The following is a 21,032-nucleotide window of genomic DNA, read 5'->3' on the forward strand; positions in this document are numbered from 1 at the left end:
GCCAAGCTGCCCCTGCCTTGTCTTCTCCCCCATTCTCAAGTGCACTGCGTCTCTGCTCCTCTCCCTCCCTCCCAGCACTTCCTGCCCTCCTGCCACCTAACAGCTGTTTGGTGGCACTTAGGACTTTTCTGGAGGGTGGGGGAGGAGTGGGGACATGGTGTGCTCAGGGAAGGGGGCAGGGACTTTGGCGAAGAGGTGGGATAGGGGCGGGACTGAGGCAGGGCCAGAGGTGGAGGAGGGTTGAGCACCCACCAGGCAGAGGGGAAGCTGACGCCTGTGCCCCGAATGGCATGGTTGGCTGTAAAGGCGGCTTATATTCACATAGTTCAATCCCTGTTAGTAAACGTCAGCTAAGTGTTTTGCTGCTGCTTGAGGCCTAAGCTAGTTTAGTTGCTTTCCTGTGATTGGTTTGGTGAACTGGCTTTTATTTGCTTTCAGCATTGGTGACAAAACACTAACCATGTATGTGTGGTTTATGGCTGGCCCTCTTCATCAGAGTTGTCTGTGTAACAGGACTTTAGAGGGTATCGCCCCACATGCTTCTTGCACCATGCTGTGAGCATGGCCTCCTGCTGCTCTGTTCCATGCTGAAGTAGTGTGGCATAGCTGTTCATGCTTGTGTTGCCTGACTTTGTTTCAGTGCTTAGTTCAGCTACATCTGAAAGAGAGAGAGGGGAGCTGCTATGAGAACACAACTCAGACTATATTTGTCAACTGGCTACAAAAGCTGAGTTGAACTTCTGGTGTGGACAGGGCCTGCATTCCACCTTGATGCAACAATCACTAGAACTGGTTGCAAAATTGAAGGCTTTCATTCAGAGTAAATCATTTTATTTATTATGTATTGTGCCAAAGAGTCCCAGTCGTGGATCAGGACTCCTGTTGTGCCAAGCGCTATACAAACATAGATCAGAAATACAGTCCCTGCCCCCAAAGAGCTTGCAGTCTAAGTAGAAGACAACAGATAGGGGGAGTACAAGTAAACAGTGAGGCAGTATTGGTCAACATGATAGGCAATGGTCTCAGTATACATTAGGTTTGGCTTTACCCCGTCCTGAGTTGTATTTTATTTAATTTCTACCAGACTGGTTACTAGAGTCTACAAAATTGTTAGCCCCTCCCACTCGTTCCACTGAATATCCATTTGCTGAAGGCTGACTTTTGCCACTGGCTCCACAACATGGTAAGTGTAATTTATTAGGTAATAGACTGATAGATTTTTATGGCCACAATTAATGATTTGGATGAAGCTGCCACTTCTACACCATCAACTTAGACTATGCATTTTCAAAGTTTAAGTACTCAGACTAAAAATTCGCATATATGAAGATAGCCAGTCTCCTTATTTATATTCCCATGCTGTATCTGTCACCATGGTATCTGCGTACCTTCCAGCGTTAAGTCAAATAAGGAGAAAATTAAGGAGACTTGGCCATGTAGAGCGTGTGGTAAGGGTGTGGTGTCTTTGTTTTTGTTTTGATTTTTGTGTAAGTTCATGTTCCTTTTATTCTGTTTGGGGAGTCTGAGCCAGAGAAGCGCTCCCAGCGAGGGAGGAAGGGGAAAAGTCAGTCTTCTCAGCATTCTTTCCTTGCTCAGCTGAAGGCCAACAGAGTTGGAGTTCAGGTACCTTATGTGACCTTATTCTTCAGATCCTCTGGTAAAGAGGGAAGTGAAGGCCTCGTATTTCTACTGTTTATAGGGATGGGGGGAGAAGGAAAACTTCTTAAATATGTTTTGTGTAGAGGGGAGCGGAGTGGCTTTGTATTTCAATATGTTAGTATTTCAGTAGCTCCTAGAAGGAACCAAGGAAGTTTGGGGGCCCCATTGTCGTAGGCACTGCACACAGACACAGTGAGACTGGCCCTGCATTGACAAGCATACAGCCTAAATACACAGACATTGGGAAAGGAAACAGGTGCAGTGACTTAACCAGGGTTGTCCAGCAGATTAGGGGCAGAGCTGGAAATAGAACCCAGTCTGCTGACTCCAACAGTAGGGCCCTGTGCACTAAGCCATGCTGCCTCCAAAAGCATGAGCCACGACTGCTTGAGCTAAAGGATTAGTTCTACCGTAGCATTTGAGTCGCCATTGCAGGTGGCCATTAAAGAATGAAGCAGCATTCTGAACATTCGTAGAATGGAACATAGTTTAAAAAATAACCCTTTACGCTGTTACTCTTCTGTTTTTTCTTGACATGGAGAGATGATGCCCATCATGGCACACACGCCATTTAGGGGCCTATTCATTACTGTTGGTAATGTGAAGTTCAGCATATTTAAAAACTGAACTCTGGACTAATTTCTGATATACATAAGAGTAGAACTTTCAAGAATGCTCAGTGATGGCCGGCTTCTGCTTCAGACTCCCATTGAAGTCTACAATAAAACTCCTGCTGACCTTTTAATGGGAGCAGAATTAGGCCATCACTGACTGATAGCTGTTGTCTGTGGAGCGTACAGCGTTAACTGAAGCCCAGGTTGTTTTTCTTTCTGATCTGAGATCCTGCTTCATGAGAAGTAGGCGGTTAACGTAATTCATGTTTATTGTGAAATGTTGGTCTTTGAAGAGGTTAAGTCTTATTAGAAAGGATTGCCCAAACTCACAGCTATCAATAAACTTTTAAGGTCAGGCAGGGAAATAGCACTTAGTGCTTCATTTTTTTCACTCTCCCATAAATGTTTTAAATGGAACATTTAAAACTAGTATGTCTGTCTGTGTTCAGGGCTGGCTCCAGCATTTTTGCCGCCCCAAGCGCCCCCCCCCCCCAAGCCACAATTGGCAGTTCGGTGGCAGCTCTACTGCTGACGCTTCATTGTTCAGCAGCAAGTCCTTCCCTGCCGAAGAGCTGGACATGCCACCCCTTTCCGTTGGCCGCCCCAAGCACCTGCTTGCTGCGCCAGCCCTGTGTGTCTTTGTATTTGGGTTGGTTGCTTGCTTTTGCAGCCTATGTTGATCATAGTGAGAAATAGCCTATGGTTGGGTCAAGAAGCTGTGAATCAGAGACAGCTTTCATTGCTCTGTCCATAAACTACACACATGTTTTCAGAGCTCTTGGTCTTTTCCACTTTGGTGTCTATTTTATTGTTCTTGGCATTCCTTTATTATGGAAATGGACCAGAGTTCCTATATAGCTTAGTTTGGGTACATTTTGCTGTTTGTAGTTGCAAATAGTCAAGCTAATGGCTGGCTGATCTTTAGAAGGATCTTAGGACAGGATACATTGTTTGAAAAGCAAACATTTGCAGTTCTCTCTGTTTTGTTAGTCATTGGTAGCCCTGTCAGACTAAATTATCTTTAATCCCCTTCGTTCCTCCTCCCACTTCAATATCAGTTGGAATATATGCATTAGGTAAGTAGGTCAAAGTACAAATTCATTGTTCAATAAACTAACAGTTCTAATAAGTAGATTAGTTTTATCTTACGAAGGATTGTTTTGGTGGTGGCTCTCAGTGGAGCCTCAGTTCTAGTTTCTCTTTGTCTAATGTGCTAACACTAACATTTGCTTTTAACTTAGTCATCTTGAACTATCTACTTTGCTATCTTTAAAAGCGGTTAGAATTCGAGGTCCTGGAAGATACATGGGGAAAGGGAGGCTATCTACAAAGTCTTCATGGTTGAATACAATGAAGTATTCAGTCTTGAAGTTGTGTGCTACTGTGAAATCTGTTACGGTGATACTGTTTATCAGCTTCATTAGGGAGGATGAGTAGTCTATCATTTGTGAAAGTTGTTTTTCTCTGAAAGGAACCCATTGGCATTAGTGCTGCAGTCTTTATATATCCCAGTGTAACGTAATCTACCAAATTACTATAATATCTTCCACCAACCATTTAAAAAAAACAGAAAAACAACAATCCTTCATTCCCTCTTAAAACATGTGTTCTTTTCCCCAGCAACTTCCCTTCTCTTACTCCTTCTTGTGGCATCTCTTTATGGTGTTCTTGGCTTACTTTAGATTTACACTTACTGCAGTGTAGTTGTAGCCATGTTGGTCCCAGGGCACGAGAGACAAGGTGGGCGAGGGAATGTCTTTTATTGGACCAACTTCTGTTGGTGAAAGAGACAAGCTTGCAAGCTACATCCAGTTGCCTGAAGAAGAGCTCTGTGTACTTGGAAAGTGTTTCTCTTTCACCAACAGAAGTTGGTCCAATACATGATATTGCCTTACCCACCTTGTTTCTCACATGCTTATGTCAGTAGTTCTGTTACTACCTCATGTGAGTAATCTCTTTGACTTTAGTGGGACCAACAGTTACCTGATGCTCCTGATTCTGCAGTTAGGTCCATGAGAGTGGACTCTTATGCCTGCTTGATGTTCATTGAAATCAGCGGGACTTTGCATATGCATAAAGATCTACATGCTTGGATCAGTTTGTGGGATCATGACCTTAGACTGTAATCTGTTTAGAGTAGGAAATCTGTGTTTATCCGTATAGCACCATAAACGGACACGGTGCCCAGCAAGTAGTAGTGAAACAAATTTGGATCAATTGGCACTTAATCAACAGTATGTTGGTCTACTACGCTGCTATTTTTAGATTCAATTAATCCTGAATTTGTGGAATAGAAGGTGAGGCTAACTTTAATTGCAATTGGAAAATGTTTTATTCTTCTCTCTTGAGTTTAATATGTCAGTACTCAGTTCCACCTAAACTAGTGGCATGTAATACTCATCTGAATCTAGCAGAAAAGAATGTGCAATCAACTTCTTTCCACTAAAAACACTGTCATATACTCGTTTGTATTAACCTGCATTAGAATGAGTAACATTTTAAACTACGTGTCCGTGGAAGTAACATGCCACTCAAACTTGGAAAGTTTGAACAGCAGTTCTGACTCCATTGAAATTGGGTCTCCTTTTCTTTTGGCTTTTATGCATTTGGATGCATAGTCTGAATTTAAATCTAAAGTAGACCCAGCTGTTCATATTATAAACAAGCAGCTTAATTTGTTGTATTTGGAGCATTTAAATTAGCATCAGGGCTAGGCCATGATCAAAGGACAGGATTTTTTCAAAAGCACTTAAGTAATTTAGGAGCACAATCCCAACCAAAGTTAATAATTTCCCCCGCTTCAGGATCAACAGTATTATTTCATACCTGCATTAATATTATCATTGGGCTGTCTTAACTATAGAACAAAGACATTTGGGTTGGAGTGACTTTCACAGAGCAAGTTGTCTTAACCAGGAACTTCATTTAATTAAACAAAAAGAATTCTTGAATTTTTTAAGAACAAATTGTGTATGGGGTAGAGGAGGACCCTTTAATGCAGGGGTCTCAAAGTCTTGGCCTGTGGTCCATCTGTGGCCCCGAGAACCTCCCCGCTGCGGCCTGCAGAAACTTTCTAAAAAGTTATTTCATCCAACCCTCATGGCTGCTGGCTGAAGTGTGGGGTGGGAGGTGAGCAGGCAGGAGAGATTCACATGCCCCTCCCCCCAACATTTCTCCATCCTGCTGCTGCTCCTGGGACCAGGGCTGTCCATAGCTATTCTGTGGCCCTATGCAGTCCCACTGGGGGTGGGGGAGAAGGACCAGGCCTGGGGGGCTGGCTTGCTGGGCAAGGGGGAACCGCCCCCCTAGCACTCATTGGCAGCTGGCCTGGGGCTGGATTGCTGCACTTCCTGCCACCAGTGAGTGCAGACCTGGCTCTGCTGCAGCCCTCGGGGAGTGGGGGTGGGCAGGAGCGGCACCAAGGTTTCTGACGCCCTAGGCAGAATTCAAGGAGCGGCATTTTGTGCGCTCCCCATGGGGTGCATAGGAGCTTCTGGTTCCGCTCCAATTGCACCGCTGAAGAAGGACCCTCTGCCAAAATGCTGCAGGCGACAGCGGCAGTCATTGAGCTGCTCAATTGCCTGCTGCTGTTTTCTGCGGCACGTCGGCAGAAGTACCTTCTTCGGCGGCATGACAGGAGTGGAACCGGAAGCTCCCGTGGGGAGCACACACAATGCTGCCCCCCGAATCCTGGTGCCCTAGGTAACTGCCTAGGGTCGCCTAATGGAAGTGCCGGCCTTGGGGGTGGGGCTGGGGTGGAGCAGGAGCGGGAAGAGGTGGGGCTGGGGTGGGGAAGGGATGGAGTGGGTCTGGGATTGGGAAAGAGGCGGGGCTAGGGCAGAACAGGGGTGGGGCCATGGAGAAAAGGTGGGGCAGCGACTGGAGCAGTACGCAGCTGCGTAGGGCACCAGGAAACTTGGTGCCCCACGCAGTTGGGTACTTTGCATATGGGTTGGGATGGCCCTGCCTGGGACCTTCCCAGAGGCTGCGCTCAGCAATGTGTCATTCACCTCAGGTAGCTCAGCTCCCTGCAAGCGGTTCCCTATCCCTGCTGTTGCTAGCAGAGCTGTGGCAGAGAGACCCATGCAGCTACGCGCCGACTGTCTGCTGCAGGCGCTTCCCCGCGCAGCTCCCTTTGGCTGGGAGAGGGGACAAAAACCATCATTTGGCTTCTCTCTAAACACTGGATGCAGTAGCACTCTGCTGATATCTAAATCCTTGTGGAGAAATCCAGTAGAATTTAATAGTGATGAAACCAAGAAATTTACTCTTAAAAACAAAGAAACACAACTCTTTCCCCTTCTCCCCCCATAAAATTTAGTGGAAAATAAAATCCTAGTTTAGAATTCTAGAGATTGGACTAAAAATTCTAACAAAAGTATCATTCTCAATTGAATTCCTAAGGGATAGTGACTGTCAACTTTACAACATAGAGAGTGAGATTCTGTGCTGCACCTCTAAGCGAGGTAATACTGAACTTGCAGGGGAAGGGAGGCTAAGCTTGCTTAAGCGTTGCTTGTGTCTTCCCAATCCTGAACTAGTTCATGAGCCAGAATGGCCGCCAATGTAAACTTAGTTCTGTAGGACTCCCTAAGTTATAGCAGCCTGTAACCAGCTGCCCAGGGCCAGTAAAACTGACTGGAATATCCTCATGCTGTGGCCACGACCTTCCTGCTGGGGGGCGAGGAGTCCTCCGAAGGCAGTCTGCAGTTCAGGCTCTGAGGAATTTTTGCCAGCTGGATATGGCTCTTTTAAAATCCCTTTATGCCATTCTGGCCCCTTTACCCAATGTTCAGGGACAAGTGTAAGAATCTCACTTAGAATTTTTTAAACTATGTAACAACCCCATAGGTAAGTGAAAGTATATTGGATTCCAGTTTCCACAGTCAGTGAGACTAGTTTCACTTTTGTTTGGGAATGCAAGTGTGGAAAATTTTCGGTTAGGTCTTAAGTCTTATAACATCTGTTGTTTATGCAATTGTTTTGGGTCAAACTTAAATTAACAGTATTCTTTTCAATTGCTTCCCTGGATCAAGGTGAGAACATGTGAAATGTTGTATGTCCCACAAAAATTTTAGCTCTTTAGCCAGCCATAAAAATCGATTTAATGGAGTGGCAGAATTAAAAAACCTATAAAAACTCACTTGGAATCTGAAAAACACTTAGTCCTGGGACTTGAATGCCAAGAAACTTGAGCAGTGGTTCTCAAACTTCGTCGGGACTCATTCACAAGCAACTCTGAATGGACCTCCCCCCCCCCCCATTAAAAAATCTCTTATTTATTATATTAATATATAATATATTTAATTATATATATAATATATCATATATCATTTACCCATTTAAATGCTGGATGGCAAGCAGGATTTGGGTGAGGGCTGACAGCTGTGACCTCCCCACTGTAATAACTTCGCAACCCCATAGGATTCCAACCCCTGCATAGAGCATGTGAAATTGATGTTGACCCTTCTATGGAAAGACTGTACTCGTACAACACATGCTCTAATGTCTCTGTGGGTTGTGAGTTTTTGTTTAGTTCATGTGCTCTGTATGGGAAATGAAGGGTTTTTTTTTTTTTTTTTTTAAATGAACTTCAGTCAGCTGAGTAGCTATTTTTGAAGTTGGATGTGAAGAATGTTTCCCCACTTTGGTTTGGGAAGAGTAATTTTAGGGACACCAGAGATGCTGCTATTGAACAGTTGAACTTAAATGTCCGTTCTAATGGAATCTTGCTTTATTAGCTCTGGTTGAAATGTACCATTTTTTTTACAAAAAATACCGTTGTGTTTTGGTTTTTTTTTAAACTGACCCTTTTAAGAAGCTTGTAAACAAGCATTGATTCATACTAGGGATAACATTTTTACAAAGTAGTTTGTTCTAGCATAATACAAATCCTGTTGCAAGCGTATAATCTGAGAACTGGAGACTTGGAAGGACACAGTCCAGCCATGCTCAGTGTAGGGGAGAGGAAAACAGCAAATGCTCTATTAAATTGCACAACCTGTTTATTTAATTGTAGCATCGTCCACTCACGCCCTTTCTGTTTCCTGTTGTAGTTTGGGGCAGAATTCCGAAGATTCTCTCTGGATCGTTACAAACCAGGAAAGTTTGAAGACTTCTACAAGCTCATTCTTCACATCCACCACATATCCAGCATGGAGGTGATGATTGGATATGCTGATGTTCATGGGGACCTTCTTCCTATTAATAATGATGATAACTTCTTCAAGGCTGTTTCGAGTGCAAACCCGCTGCTCAGGGTTTTTATACAAAGACAAGGTAAAATTTCCACATTTATTAAGTCTTCAGAGCCCTAAGGTTGTCCAATCCTTTATTAGTGCTAGTAATCACATTGCAGTAGCACCCAATGGTCACGAAGGGATGGGGACTGCACATACGTAGAGGAAACGATCCCTACGCCAGAGGTTTGTGATCTCAAAGGTCTAAAACAGACTAAGGGCCTGGGATGGTGATATACATGCAGTAGGATGAGACGCTCCACCCTGCTGGGTGGTGTGAAAAGGTCAGAGTGGTGTACAAGGACCCTAAAGTCTCCTCCACATGACTTCCCCTGGCACAGGAATGGTGGAGATGGCCATAAGGCTGCCTCCTCCTCAAAAGCCATGGTATGGGAGAAGGCCAGAGGTGGAAGGAGCATGCTGGGGGAAAGACCACAACACTGTGGCCCATAGGGCAGTCTGAGGAGACTGCTGTAACCTAGGCAGGCCTGGGGCGGGGAGGATGTCTGTCTCCTCAGAGTTGCACCAGGGGCTTCTCTAGCACCCAGAACATCACTGGAATGGGAGGGTGCAAAAATGATTTCAGAATCCCCTTAGCCTTCTCTCTCCCTGGGTTGCAAGTCCAGTATTGCACGCCAATGTACTGCTTGAGTCGGTCTCCTTTGATTTAAAAGGAAACCCAAATATTGTACCATGCCTAGGTCTTCATCTCCAGATATGTCTTCAAGACTTAGCTTTAGCCGACTCTTTCATGCCCTTATTGAACAGGGACACATGCACATCTGTCCATTTTGGAAAGATTGAGTTCTGACACTGAAATCAAAGGCATGCTTAGATACAGTAACTCCCCACTTAACATCCTCTCGCTTAACATTGTTTCAATCTTATATCCCTGTTCAATTACAGAACACGCTCCCTTTAAAGTAGTGCACTGCTTCACTATAATGTAATTTAGCTGCCTGCTTTATCCACAACTGGCAGCCCCCTATCAGCTCCCCTATGCGCCCCCCCAGTGCCTCCCGCCCGCTGGCAGACCCCGCAGGTCAGCGTCTTCCCCCACCTCCTGCCCGCAGCAATCAGTGGGCTTGCGGCGTTTAGGAGGGAGGAGCGAGGACTTGGCATGCAGGCTCCCCCTCTCTCCCGAACGCCACAAGCCAGCTGATTGCCATGGGCAGGAGGCGTGGGTGGGGTCAAGGGAGAGCCTGTCCACAGTATCCTCACTCCTCCCCAGTTCCTCCTGAACCCTGCAAGTCAGCTGATTGCTGCAGGCAGGAGGAAGAGGAGGGAGAAGGGAAGAGTGAGGATGCAATGTGCAGAGTAGAGGTGGAAGGGCGGGAGAAGAGATAGGTTAAGGGTGGGGGCTTGGGAGAAGGGGTGGAGTGGGTGGGCGGGCTGAGGGCTGAGAGTAGGGGAAGCTTGCAGAGTAGGGGAAGCTGCTACCATACAACATGCTTCTCCTAGCCTGCAGCATCTTCAGCCTCCTTGCCTGTCTCATTGTCTCCAGTGCGAGTGGGCTATGCCTGTGTGGGGTAAGGTGGGGGCACCTCCCAACTGAAGTACTGTACTGTATGGCAAAAAAAATTTCTCTGGAATCTAACCGCCCCCCCCCCCCCACTCTCTTACTTTCATTCTTATGGGGAAACGGGATTTGCTTAACATCGTTTCACTTAGTCACATTTTTCAGGAACAGAACTACAACGTTAAGTGAGGAGTTACTATATGTAGGCATGGCTTTAAGGGCAGATGGCTGAGTTAAGGTGAACTGCTGTGTCTTCAGATGTGGTGTTTTTACTAACCTCTTGCTAGAGGTCAGGCAAGCTGGAGGCAGAAATATGTAAACATCAGGATGATGTCAGGGTTATTCTAAATGGTTTTCATATGTTTGAGTAAGATTAGTCTAATGTGACATAGCACTTTATCCATCCAAGTTTTCTGATGGGGAAATGAATATTAAAAATGCTGAAGTTTTCCGTATTTTAACTGGAAACAAAAGAATTCAGTAACTGAAATCAAAGGAGTTCTTTAAAGATTCAGTTTTTGCCAGTAACTCGAGTAATATGACTTCAAACACTTCTTCTCTACTTCAATTTCAAATCTTGCTTTAAATGTTGAGTTGCAACACATGATTTCAGTGTTTGCTCAAAACTGGTAATTCAATATCACTTCAACAGACTGCCACCCGCATCCCCCATAGTTGAATGTCAGGTAGTCGTTTAGCACAGGGTTGGAAGTCAGAACTTCTGTGGCTTGTTGCTGGCTTTATTGCTGACTTGCTTTGTGACTTCAGGCCACCCTGTGCTGGATTCTCCACTACACTCACTCACACGGATGGAAGTAAATACACTAGAAGCCAGGGACTGGCAAGCCCAGAGTGGTTTCTTCAGTTTATACATGTGTAAAATAAGAGTATGTGGGGAAGGGGTGAGTGCGAGAGCTCTTGATTGTTGCCTGCCCCCCATCATTGAAGCTGGACAGGAGATCTGTGTTATCTTCCTTCTATAATGCACATTTTGTTCCCAGACTGTTAGATCTGTTCAGTCATGTGAACACCACTGGTGGGCCAAGTCATAAGAAACCACTTCTGTGGCTTTTTCATGCCTGTGTCAGTTCAAGTTTATTCACTCATCACTAGGTCAGTCCCGTTCAAAGGGCAGCAGTCCGCTCTTAGCTTAGATATATGCTGCTGAAAGCACTGTGTCTAACTAAACTTGGTCATTGCATCAGTATATCTGTAGGGCATCACTGTTCCAGTGATTTATTAATCAAAAAAGTAGTCAAGTGGGGGAAATGATGCCTCAGCTTCTCTTCGGTGTCAAAGCAAAGTCTCAGGCTGTGCTAATCTTAGTCAATTGTCTCTTCCGAAGGGATGTAAGTGGATTCTTTTATTGAAGGAACACCATTAACCTGAAGTATAGTTGGTAAAGAATTACAAGTAGTTTCAGTTTCCAAATTCGGAGTCCCCTGCCGGTTTTGGTAGCTGTACGGTTGCACTTTCTAGTTTAAATGTATATTCTCTGCCCTGTTGTGCGAAAGAGCCACACGATCAAAAGAGGAAATTGACTGTGCAGGGGAAACAGGAAATTGACTGTGCAGGGGAAACAGTGAAACTGACTATAAGCTCTTAATGTTTAGCCAGACCCAGGGGCAGCTCTAGCTTTTTTGCTGCCGCAAGCAGGCTGCCTTCGGCAACTTGCCTGCGGGAGGTCCGCCAGTCCCGCAGCTTCGGCGTACCCACTGCCGAATCCGTGGGACCAGCGGACCTCCCACAGGCAAGCAGCCAAAGGCTGCCTGACTGCTGCCCTCACAGGGACTGGCAGGGCGCCCTGTGGCTTGTTGCCCCCTGCAGCTTGCTGTCCCAGGCATGCGCTTGGAGCGCTGGTGCCTGAAGCCACCGCTGGCCAGACCTGAACGTTTGCATTGTGTGCATTTTCACTGAAGCTAAAGTGAGCACCAAGAACTCTGGCTTAGTCTTTTCTTACATGAGAATGTATTAATAGAGGGATTTTAACCCTAAAATACTGATATTTTAACCATAAAATAATAGGTATTTGGTATTTGTGGAAACTTACTACTTGCTGTGTGCAAGTGAGCAGTTTCTCTTCTGTCTGGGATAGAGTCTTGAGAAACCTTATGTCAGCCAATACTTTAGGAATCTCCTGAAATGTCTTTTAACTGTTCTTGACATCCTCTTAATCATAGAAATTTAGGCTTGGAAGGGACCCTAAGAGACCATCTAATCCAGCCCACTGTGCTGAGGCAGGACCAAGGATATCTAGACAACCCCTGACACGTGTTTGTCCAACCTATTCTTAAAAAACCTCCAATGGCAGGGATTCCACAACCTCCCTTGGAAGCCTATTCCAGAGCTTAATTACCATTATGGTTAGAAAACTTTTCCTAATATGTCACCTAAGTATCCCTTGCTGCAGATGAAGCCCATTACTTCTTGTCCTACCTTCAATGGACTTGAACAATTGATTGCTGCTCTCTTCTTAACAGCCTTTAACATATCTGAAGACTGTTATCAGGTCCCTTTTTGGTGTTATTTTCTTGGTTACCTCAATTATCTCTCACTATTTTTCACTCTGTCTGAGGAGGGGCTGGATCTGCTTATCTTTAAAGCAATGCTGCTCTTTCAGTTGGAGGCCCACACTGCAGTGCAGTGCAGAGCAGAACTCCTCCATCCTTCTGCTTTCTTCAGCGCTCCCAACTCAGGACCCAAACTTGATTTTGGGGGAGTGAGAGGGGAGGAAGGAAATCAGTGACAGACACAACACTAGAACAGTGGGCCAGTCCTTTTTCTTCCCCTTTTCTACAACCAATGTAGGACCCACACTTCAGCTTTCCCACATCAGGACTCCCTTTGGTGCTGATCACTACTGCTTCTCCTTAATTGACTGGGAGGTAAAAGCCTATTCTGCTGAGAAGGGAATATTAGTCTGAGGTAGTCATGGGGGGACATACGACAACAAATTGGATTTCCAAATTCATTAGAAGCGCAGCATCATTCCTTTTCTAGCCAAATGAAAAGTTTAATACACTATATAAATGAGACCCAACTTTTCTGAAAAAGGCAACAAACGATTAGGGGTATAGAACGACTTTCATATGAGGAGAGATTAATAAGACTGGGACTTTTCAGCTTGTAAAAGGCGGCTAAGGGGGGGATATGATACAGGTCTATAAAATCATGAGTGGTATAGAGAAAGTAAATAAAGTGTTTACTCCTTCTCATAATACAAGAACAAGGGAACACCAAATGAAATTAACAGGTAGTAGATTTAAAACAAACACAAAATATTTTTTCACACAACACACTGTCAACCTCTGGAACTCCTTGCCAGAGGATGTTGTGAAGGCCAATACTATAACGAGGTTCAGAAAGGAGCTAGTTAGCCATTAATGTACCTATCTTCCATGAATCTATTAGCCAGCATAGGCAGGAATGGTGTCCCTAGCCTCTATTTGCCAGAAGCTGGGATTGGGTGACAGGGCATGGATCACTTGATGATAACCTGTCTGTTCATTCCCTTAGGGGCACCTGCCATTAGCCACTGTCCGAGGACAGGATACCTGAGCTTGAGGGACCTTTAGTCTGACCCAGTATGGCCATTCTTATGTTCTTTTGTGTTTATCTGTTTTTCTTATTTACAGCTCAGCTATCCCCATTCCCCTGCCAAGTGGATATTTAATGCATGAAAACAATTTAATTATTTGTGTGGGCAGAGGAACTTCATATTTCTAATATTCTAGTTTCAAGCTCTACTAGATTTCCATGAGAATTCAATGCAAGAAATAAGGTCAGATTAAAAAAAACAAATATGTTTGTCTTCTCACTTGGCGGCTGAGGCTACGTCTGCTCATTCTTTTCCACCCCCTCAACTTGCTCTACAGTCACTTTACAAACTCATGCTAACATAGCTCGTCCCTGACCAGGGAGACAAGTGTCAGTACCTTGTTAACAAGAAAGGTTCTTTCTTATAAGGAACCCAGTCAGCATTCTTGGCATGCTGAAGGTCCCACTCATGTCACAGGGAGTTTGGGGTGCATTCGGAATGCAGGATTGGACTCAAGATTTGAACAGTACCCAAGGCCCTTTCTGCACTAATGTATTTTGCAGACTGTACCAGTCCTGCTTCTAGTTCACTAGGCTCCTGTACGAGTCTTACCTTGAGCATTGATGCTAGTATGATTTTTGTAGCAGCCCAGAAAAGATTTGTAGTTGACTAATAGAAGTGCAGGTTTTAAACTGGCAAACAGTTACAAATACACAACTTGATCAATCTGAAGGCATTAGGATCAGGTCCTCAGGTGGTGTAAATCCATGTAGCTCTCTTGACTTCAGTGGCTTGATGCTGTTTTATGCTAGCTGAGGATCTGATCCCAAGAGTCTATTTACTCAGCAATAATTGTCAAACTTATCTAAAACTGCTCACATTGTCGCAAATGTTTGCTGTATTACAAAAACTATATAACAGAGCAGGGAGTTTTAGATGGTTGACATCAGTTATTGCAGAGTAAACTGCCCTGTGGAGGTATGTTTGAGAGATAAGAGCTTTCTCTATTGTGTGGGTGATTTGAAATCCCAAATACTGTAGCTTGTGTTAAACTTTTGAATACAATAAAAATGAATAAAGGTGAGCTACAGAGTCAAGCAGAGACCGATCTTGTTGACACTATAAACATTTTTTAAAGTACATCAGTTCAGTTGTTCTCAAAAATATTACCCTTCTATTTGATCAAACATAGAAAAACAGTTAATACAATGGACATTGCTCTCAGATGAGGTTTTGTTACTATGTCTTCTACATACACATGTGCACACACCAGCCCCTGCAAACAGCTTGGTACAGTTGGCTGATATAGTATATATTCAAACAAGAACAAGCTGCAATGTTACTCTAATAGCAGCCAAGTAAAATTAACACAATGCCATAAATGAGAAGCTGCAGTTATGGATTAGCCCCATTATAAATCCAGTGCCTCACTCTAAACTCTTTCCTGATTTTTTCCATTGGGGCGCAGTGATTGAATGGATGTCTTGGCAGACAGCTGTCGCTAGGGATGTTCCACTATACACTATGGCTTGTTTATCCAAAGAAATTACAGTTAGAAACTCTCTAAACAGGAAATGCAGTGAAAGCTAACACATCATCCACCCACTAAATATATCCTTGGAACAAACAGTGCATAAAATAAACATGGGAATGCGGGATGATCTGTTTAATCAAGACACTATGAAAACATAGTAAATTCAGTGTACCTTGGGCCTAATTCTGCTGTTACACTAGTGGAAATCTAGAGTAATTCCATTGACTTCAGTGGAGGTACTTGTGATTATGTGGGTGTGTAACTCAGAACTGGTAGCCAGATCTCTCCTGATCCCAGTGATCCATACATAAGGCTGAGAGTTTGTCTCTGTGACTTTTGCTGTGGCCAGTGCACCTGGCTCGGGGGCAGCTCAGGCAGAAGAGTTTGGGTGTGGGAGGGAGTTGGGACACAAGATGGGGTGAGGCAGCCAATGGGAGTTGTGGGGGCAGTGCCCTGGGTCGAGGCAGCACACAGAGCTGCCTGGCCACGCCTCCGCCTAGCAGCTGAGTGAGGGGGATGTCGCCGCTTCCGGGGAACCCCCCAGGTAAGCACCACCCAGAGCATACCTCACCTCGTCTTATGCCCCAACCCCCTCCCACACCCAAACTCTGCTGCAGCTGGGTGGAAGAAGGGGGGCACTGAGTCAAGTAGGAAGCCTGCTGGCCCTGCCAACCACACATGCCCCTCTCCCCCCGCTCCAGTGGGGGGGCCCAGGCTGCCACTTGTGCGTGCCCCACCACCCAACACCCAGGCTGCCCTTCCCCAGCTCCAGTAGGGCCGCTGGGCAACCCCCCCTTCAAGTTTTAGTCACTAGTATTTTTAGTAAAAGTCACGGACAGGTCAAGGGTCATGCATTTTTGTTTACTGTCCGTGACTTTTACTAAAAATACTAGTGACTAAAATGTAGCCTTATCCATATGTAGAAGAGACCTGTGTGCGGTAGGGGGAACAGCTGCCTCTGTGGTGGTGTCCCTTTCTGTTCCTACACCAGCACAAAATGCTTTTCCGGGAGGGGTTGCTTGGGGAGGACTGGGTGGCATGCAAATAGCCTACCTCCAGCTCCAATCTCAGCTTGAGGTTGAACCTCCTTTGTACTAAGGAACCCCCTTAAGAACAGAGGTACTAAGGCAGGGTGGATAGATCTGGCCCACAAGCTATTTTAATTTGGCCCTCGAGCTCCTGCTGGGGGGCAGGAGTCTAGGGCTTGTCCTGCTCCAGCTGGGGGGCAGAGTCAGGGTCCATTCCGCGTGGCTCCTGGAAGCGGTGGCATGTCCTTCCAGCTCTTACACATAGGGGTAGCCAGGGTGCTCCGCTCCGCATGCTGCCCCTGTCCCAAGCACCACCCTCACAGCTCTCATTGGCTGGCTGTATCTCCACATAGAAGCTGGAGGGGAGACATGCCACTGCTTCCGGGAGTTGCTTGAGGTAAGCGTTGCTGGGATCCTGCACCCCTGAGCTCCTCCTGCACCCCAACCCCTTAATCCAGCCCTGATCTCTCTCCTGCCCTCTGAACCCCTTGATCCCAGCCTGGAGCACCCTCCTGTACCCCAAACTCTTCATCCCCACCTCCAGCCAGAACCCCCTTCCAAACTCCTCATCCCCAGCCCCACTCCAGAGCCTGCACTCCCAGCCGGATCCCTGAGCCCCGTGCCCCAGCCTGGAGCTCCCTCCCGCACCCTGAACTCTTCATTTCTGGCACCACCCCAAAGCCCACACTCCCAGCCAAAGCCCTCACCCCCTCCTGCACCCCAGCCCCAATTTTGTGAGCATTCATGGCCTGCCAAACAATTTCTATACCCAGATGTGGCCCTTAGGCCAAAAAGTTTGCTCACCCCTGTGCGAAGGAGTCCCTGGCATCACAACTGAATTGGAGCTGCACTAGAGCAGGCTGTCTTGGAGCCAGTTTGAAGACTCGGGGCCTTTGGGTAGAAGTGACTGACTTTTGGCAGGTCTCAAATCCATTAAGCAGACAAAAGAGGCGAGAGTTGCTCAGTAGCAATATGCACAGGAGAGTCAAGAATTGTGTGTGGGAGCAAATGGCTTATCATAGATTCATTAGGAAGGGACCTCAAGAGGTCATCTAGTCCAACCCCCTGCTCAAAGCAGGAGCAATCCCCAAATGTGAGCTCAATCCTTGAGGGGGTCAACCCAGGTTTATCAGGCCAATGCTCAAACCATTGAGCTATCCCTGCCCCCCATCATACAGCCTTAAGTATGGAGCATGATAAATTTCTTCATCTTCCCACTTGGTAATTTAACTTTTAAATTATAAGGTTTTTATCTGGCCTGATGATAGGTGCCTTAGAAACACCAGAGTCGCTGAAATGGCTGAGACAAAATGGGATGCCCCTTCTTGCTTGATATACTGGTAACTGGGGCAGTCTCTGACCTTTTTGTCTCTTCCATCTCCATGTGCACTCCACCCATTCCCACTGGCCTGGCTGGGAGCTGGACTCATTATATGTCCCCAGATGCATTGCCTTTGGGGAAAGGCTGAAAAGGAAACAAGTGTGGGTAATGGAAGCCTCTCCATGTAATGTGGTGATGGCAACAGGCACTGAGCATTGGGATCAATGAATAAAACTTCTTTCAGCTCACTGTAAAACCACCATTTATTTGTCCCACTCCTCTCGGAGTATAGCCTGAGCTGCACTTTCAGTTGATGCAGGGAGAAATGGAGAGAAGGGAATGTTAACAAATTCTGATCCATCCCATAAGAATCCCCACAAGGAAGGCAAGCAATGACACTGGAAAAATTCAAGGAAGATCCTATCAGAACAATCAGCCACAAGTCCCGTCCTATGAATTTCAGGGAAATGGGCCCCAAGGTAATCTTAGCAGAGAAATGCTGCAAACACATAGCTGCTGTGTGTTTGCAGAGATGCCGTATGACAGGATGACTCTTCAGGTAGCTTCATAACTTGACACTAGGAGGTTTTATTTCTGTTCTATTTTTTTCAAGTTAGTGACTCTAGCTGGCTGAAAGATAACAGATCCAATACTGTTTTGGATTTTTTTTAAGAGCCTGAAAAATTACTTGCAGTTGGTATGTGAAACCATATTCTTAGAAACTCATTTGTATTTTTGTTTGTTTACACATTTTATGTTTGTTTTGTAAAGTTGAGAGACTTCAAATTTTATTTATTTTTTAAAAAACACTCTTGTCTAACGGTAAACTGATCCACTAAAGATGACTGATCATTTTCCTCACTTAGTGGTCAGAGCTGCTATCTAACATCAGCGTTGGTTAGGAGCCTGATCCAAATTCAGATGAAGTCCATGAGCATCTTCTGATAACCGAAAACCTACTGAAGTCAGGTCCAGGATTAGTGACTTGATCTAACACGCTGTTCAAAATACTCCATTGCCCCCAACAACATACAGTGAAAAATGTGTTAAACTGCTGTCTCTGCCTTGCAACAAAAGCTGTTGCATACCCTCTGTGATATTAACCATTTTAATGTGCCTGACAGCAAAGCCCTGTATTTAGCACTATTTTATTTTAAAATGATCTTGCTCTCATGATCCCCAGCTTCATAACGTAAGAAAGCTAATGGGAAATAAATCCAGGACTGACTATGGTATTGGTTGTGGGCTTTTAAAGGTCTTTCATGTTTTAAGCAGATAATCCCCAGCAATGATGGCTGGTTGTCACACCCCATATGTGAGACAGCAGGACTTTAATTTTGCTTGTTGCTTCAAAGTAAAATGTACAACCAGCTACCCAATATCTCTTGTCCTGCCAGTGCTTCCTCCAGAAGTCTTTGAGTGACCCCCATCCATTTAAGAACTCCACCGGTGTCAGTAGCTTAATGGCTTTAGCTGTTGAAATGGATCCACTTCAGAGCAGTGAGTAAACAGGAGTGATTTCCCTTGATGAGTATTATTAGGGTCCTAATGGGGTAATGTATCAGGACTCTGGTGCCCTTCTATAGCAGTAGCTGATAGGGTTTTTACTCTTGAATTACTTCAGATTCTGCTCCTGAATTGAGCTTTGTGAATACTTCAAAAGGGCTCTTGCAATTTAAAGGGATAGGATAGAGGTAAAGTTAATGGTGTAGACAAGATAAATTGAGTGCTTCTATTGAGAACAGGGAAATGGTTAATCAAATTGAAAGGCAACAAACTTAGAACTGATACAAGAAAACACTATTTTTATATAGCATAAGTTTGTGTCACCTCATTGTGACAAATGATCATTGAGGCAAAGAGCTTTGTAGGATTAGTGTTCTTCTTTTTTTCTGGATCGTGAGAGCAGTCAGTGTTACAACAGATTAGGATTAAAAAATAAATTGGAATTAAAAAACTTCACAATTCAGAGCACAAACAAACTAATGACATGTGAAACTTTCCCTTGAGAAGAGGTCAGTTATGGAATGAACCTGCCAGAGGAGGAAAGTGCTAGAATTGCTGGCTCTGGCACTATCTGAGACAAAGGTACCTTGCCACTTGGACCCCAGGCATCATCTGATTATGATCATTCCTATGTTTCTAATAGCTTCATGCTGTGTACGTGAAGCTGAGAGTAGAGCACTGGAATTGGATACTAGCAAGATGGCTGAGAAGAGCTCTCGTAGAAAGCTTCAGGGTGAGAGCAATAGTTCTAGAGTTGACTGATTTTTGCCCTACACTGTTTTGAGGCCCACTTGCAATCACTTCACTTCATTTCTATGAATTCTGCTAATTTTTTTAATCTGTGGCTAAAACAAAACATCTTTGGCTCTTTCGATATTCTCTCTCTCTCGGATCTAATACTGCTCCCATCACTGTAGATCAGTGTTTCTCAACCTTTTTGTGCTGCTGACCCGCTTTGGACTTAAAATTGACACCCCTGTCTCCCCCCGCCCCACACACAAACTAAGCCTGAGCCCAACTACCCAGAGCTCCAGCCCCGCTGCCTGGGGCTGAAGCATCTAACTTAGCTTTGTGGTGCCTCCTGTGATGTGGGGCCCCAGTCAGTTGCCCTGCTTGCTGCTCCCTGATGCCAGCTCTGCACTTACAACCCCCCTAAACCTGTCCTGCAACCCCCAGGTTGCTGTAGATCTAAGCACCATGGCTAACGTACTGAGTTAACCCAAAATATGTCTGTGTCCTACCTTGATAAAGTGACTTGTTCTAAATGAGCCTGCTCATTGCAATGGAGAAAACGAGCCTTTCTCAGGGCCTTTCTATACTAGAAAAATGTGGTTTAAATAAACAAGTTCATGAACGTGTTTAAAACCTTACTATAGATGGGGCAAGTTGTATTACAACACCTTATCTGGTTGAGGTGAAAACCTAGGCTCCTCACTAAGGCTCACTTTACCAGCTAACACGTTATAATATACATGTCTATACATGTTTTAAACCATTAGTTAAAATGTGAACATTTCCAAAAAAAACCAACCCCCTCCTCCACTCCTCCCCATTCCCCGAAACACTTTTTCTTTAGTTGTGACAAGTATGGTAGGTGTGGGGTTACTGTAACAATTAAGGAGCTAAGAGCTGCTACCGGGCCAAAATTCTCATCCAAAGTCTTCATATGCCTGAGCAGGAGATTGCTTTGTTTGTCAAGCCAAGTAATGCTTGCACCATTCAGCTCCGTTGGGAGCTGGATATCAATATAACACGGAGTTTCGTTTGTCTTAAACCTGGCAACAAACTACAGTGAGTTTCCTTGCTCTACCGGTCTTGTGTAAAAGACAAGGAGTACATCATAATTGGTCCTTAAACCACTAGAAGACATAACATTGTCTTTGCAGCTTGTCAGGCATAGAGACAAAACAGTCAGGCCAGGTCTACATGCGACTTTAAATCGGTTTAATGGCCGATATACCGATTTAACGCTGTATCCGTTCACACGACGTCGTCATTAATATCGAGTTAAACGGCTCCTTAAATCGATTTCAGAACTCCTCCCAAACGAGAGGAGTAGCGCTAAATTCGATAG

General features: G+C 45.0%; 1 protein-coding gene across 1 annotated transcript in view; it reads left to right on the forward strand.

Annotated features, from left to right (window-relative positions):
* PARD6G (par-6 family cell polarity regulator gamma) overlaps window positions 1–21,032 on the forward strand; it is a 103,623-nt gene that overhangs the window by 13,801 nt on the left and 68,790 nt on the right. The window contains exon 2 of the mRNA XM_032801252.2: window positions 8,330–8,552. Coding sequence (XP_032657143.1) covers window positions 8,330–8,552 — 223 coding nt within the window. The remainder of the gene's footprint in view (window positions 1–8,329; window positions 8,553–21,032) is intronic.

The sequence above is a fragment of the Chelonoidis abingdonii genome, chromosome 2 (assembly GCF_003597395.2).
Source record: "Chelonoidis abingdonii isolate Lonesome George chromosome 2, CheloAbing_2.0, whole genome shotgun sequence".
Taxonomy (NCBI): Eukaryota; Metazoa; Chordata; order Testudines; family Testudinidae; genus Chelonoidis; species Chelonoidis abingdonii.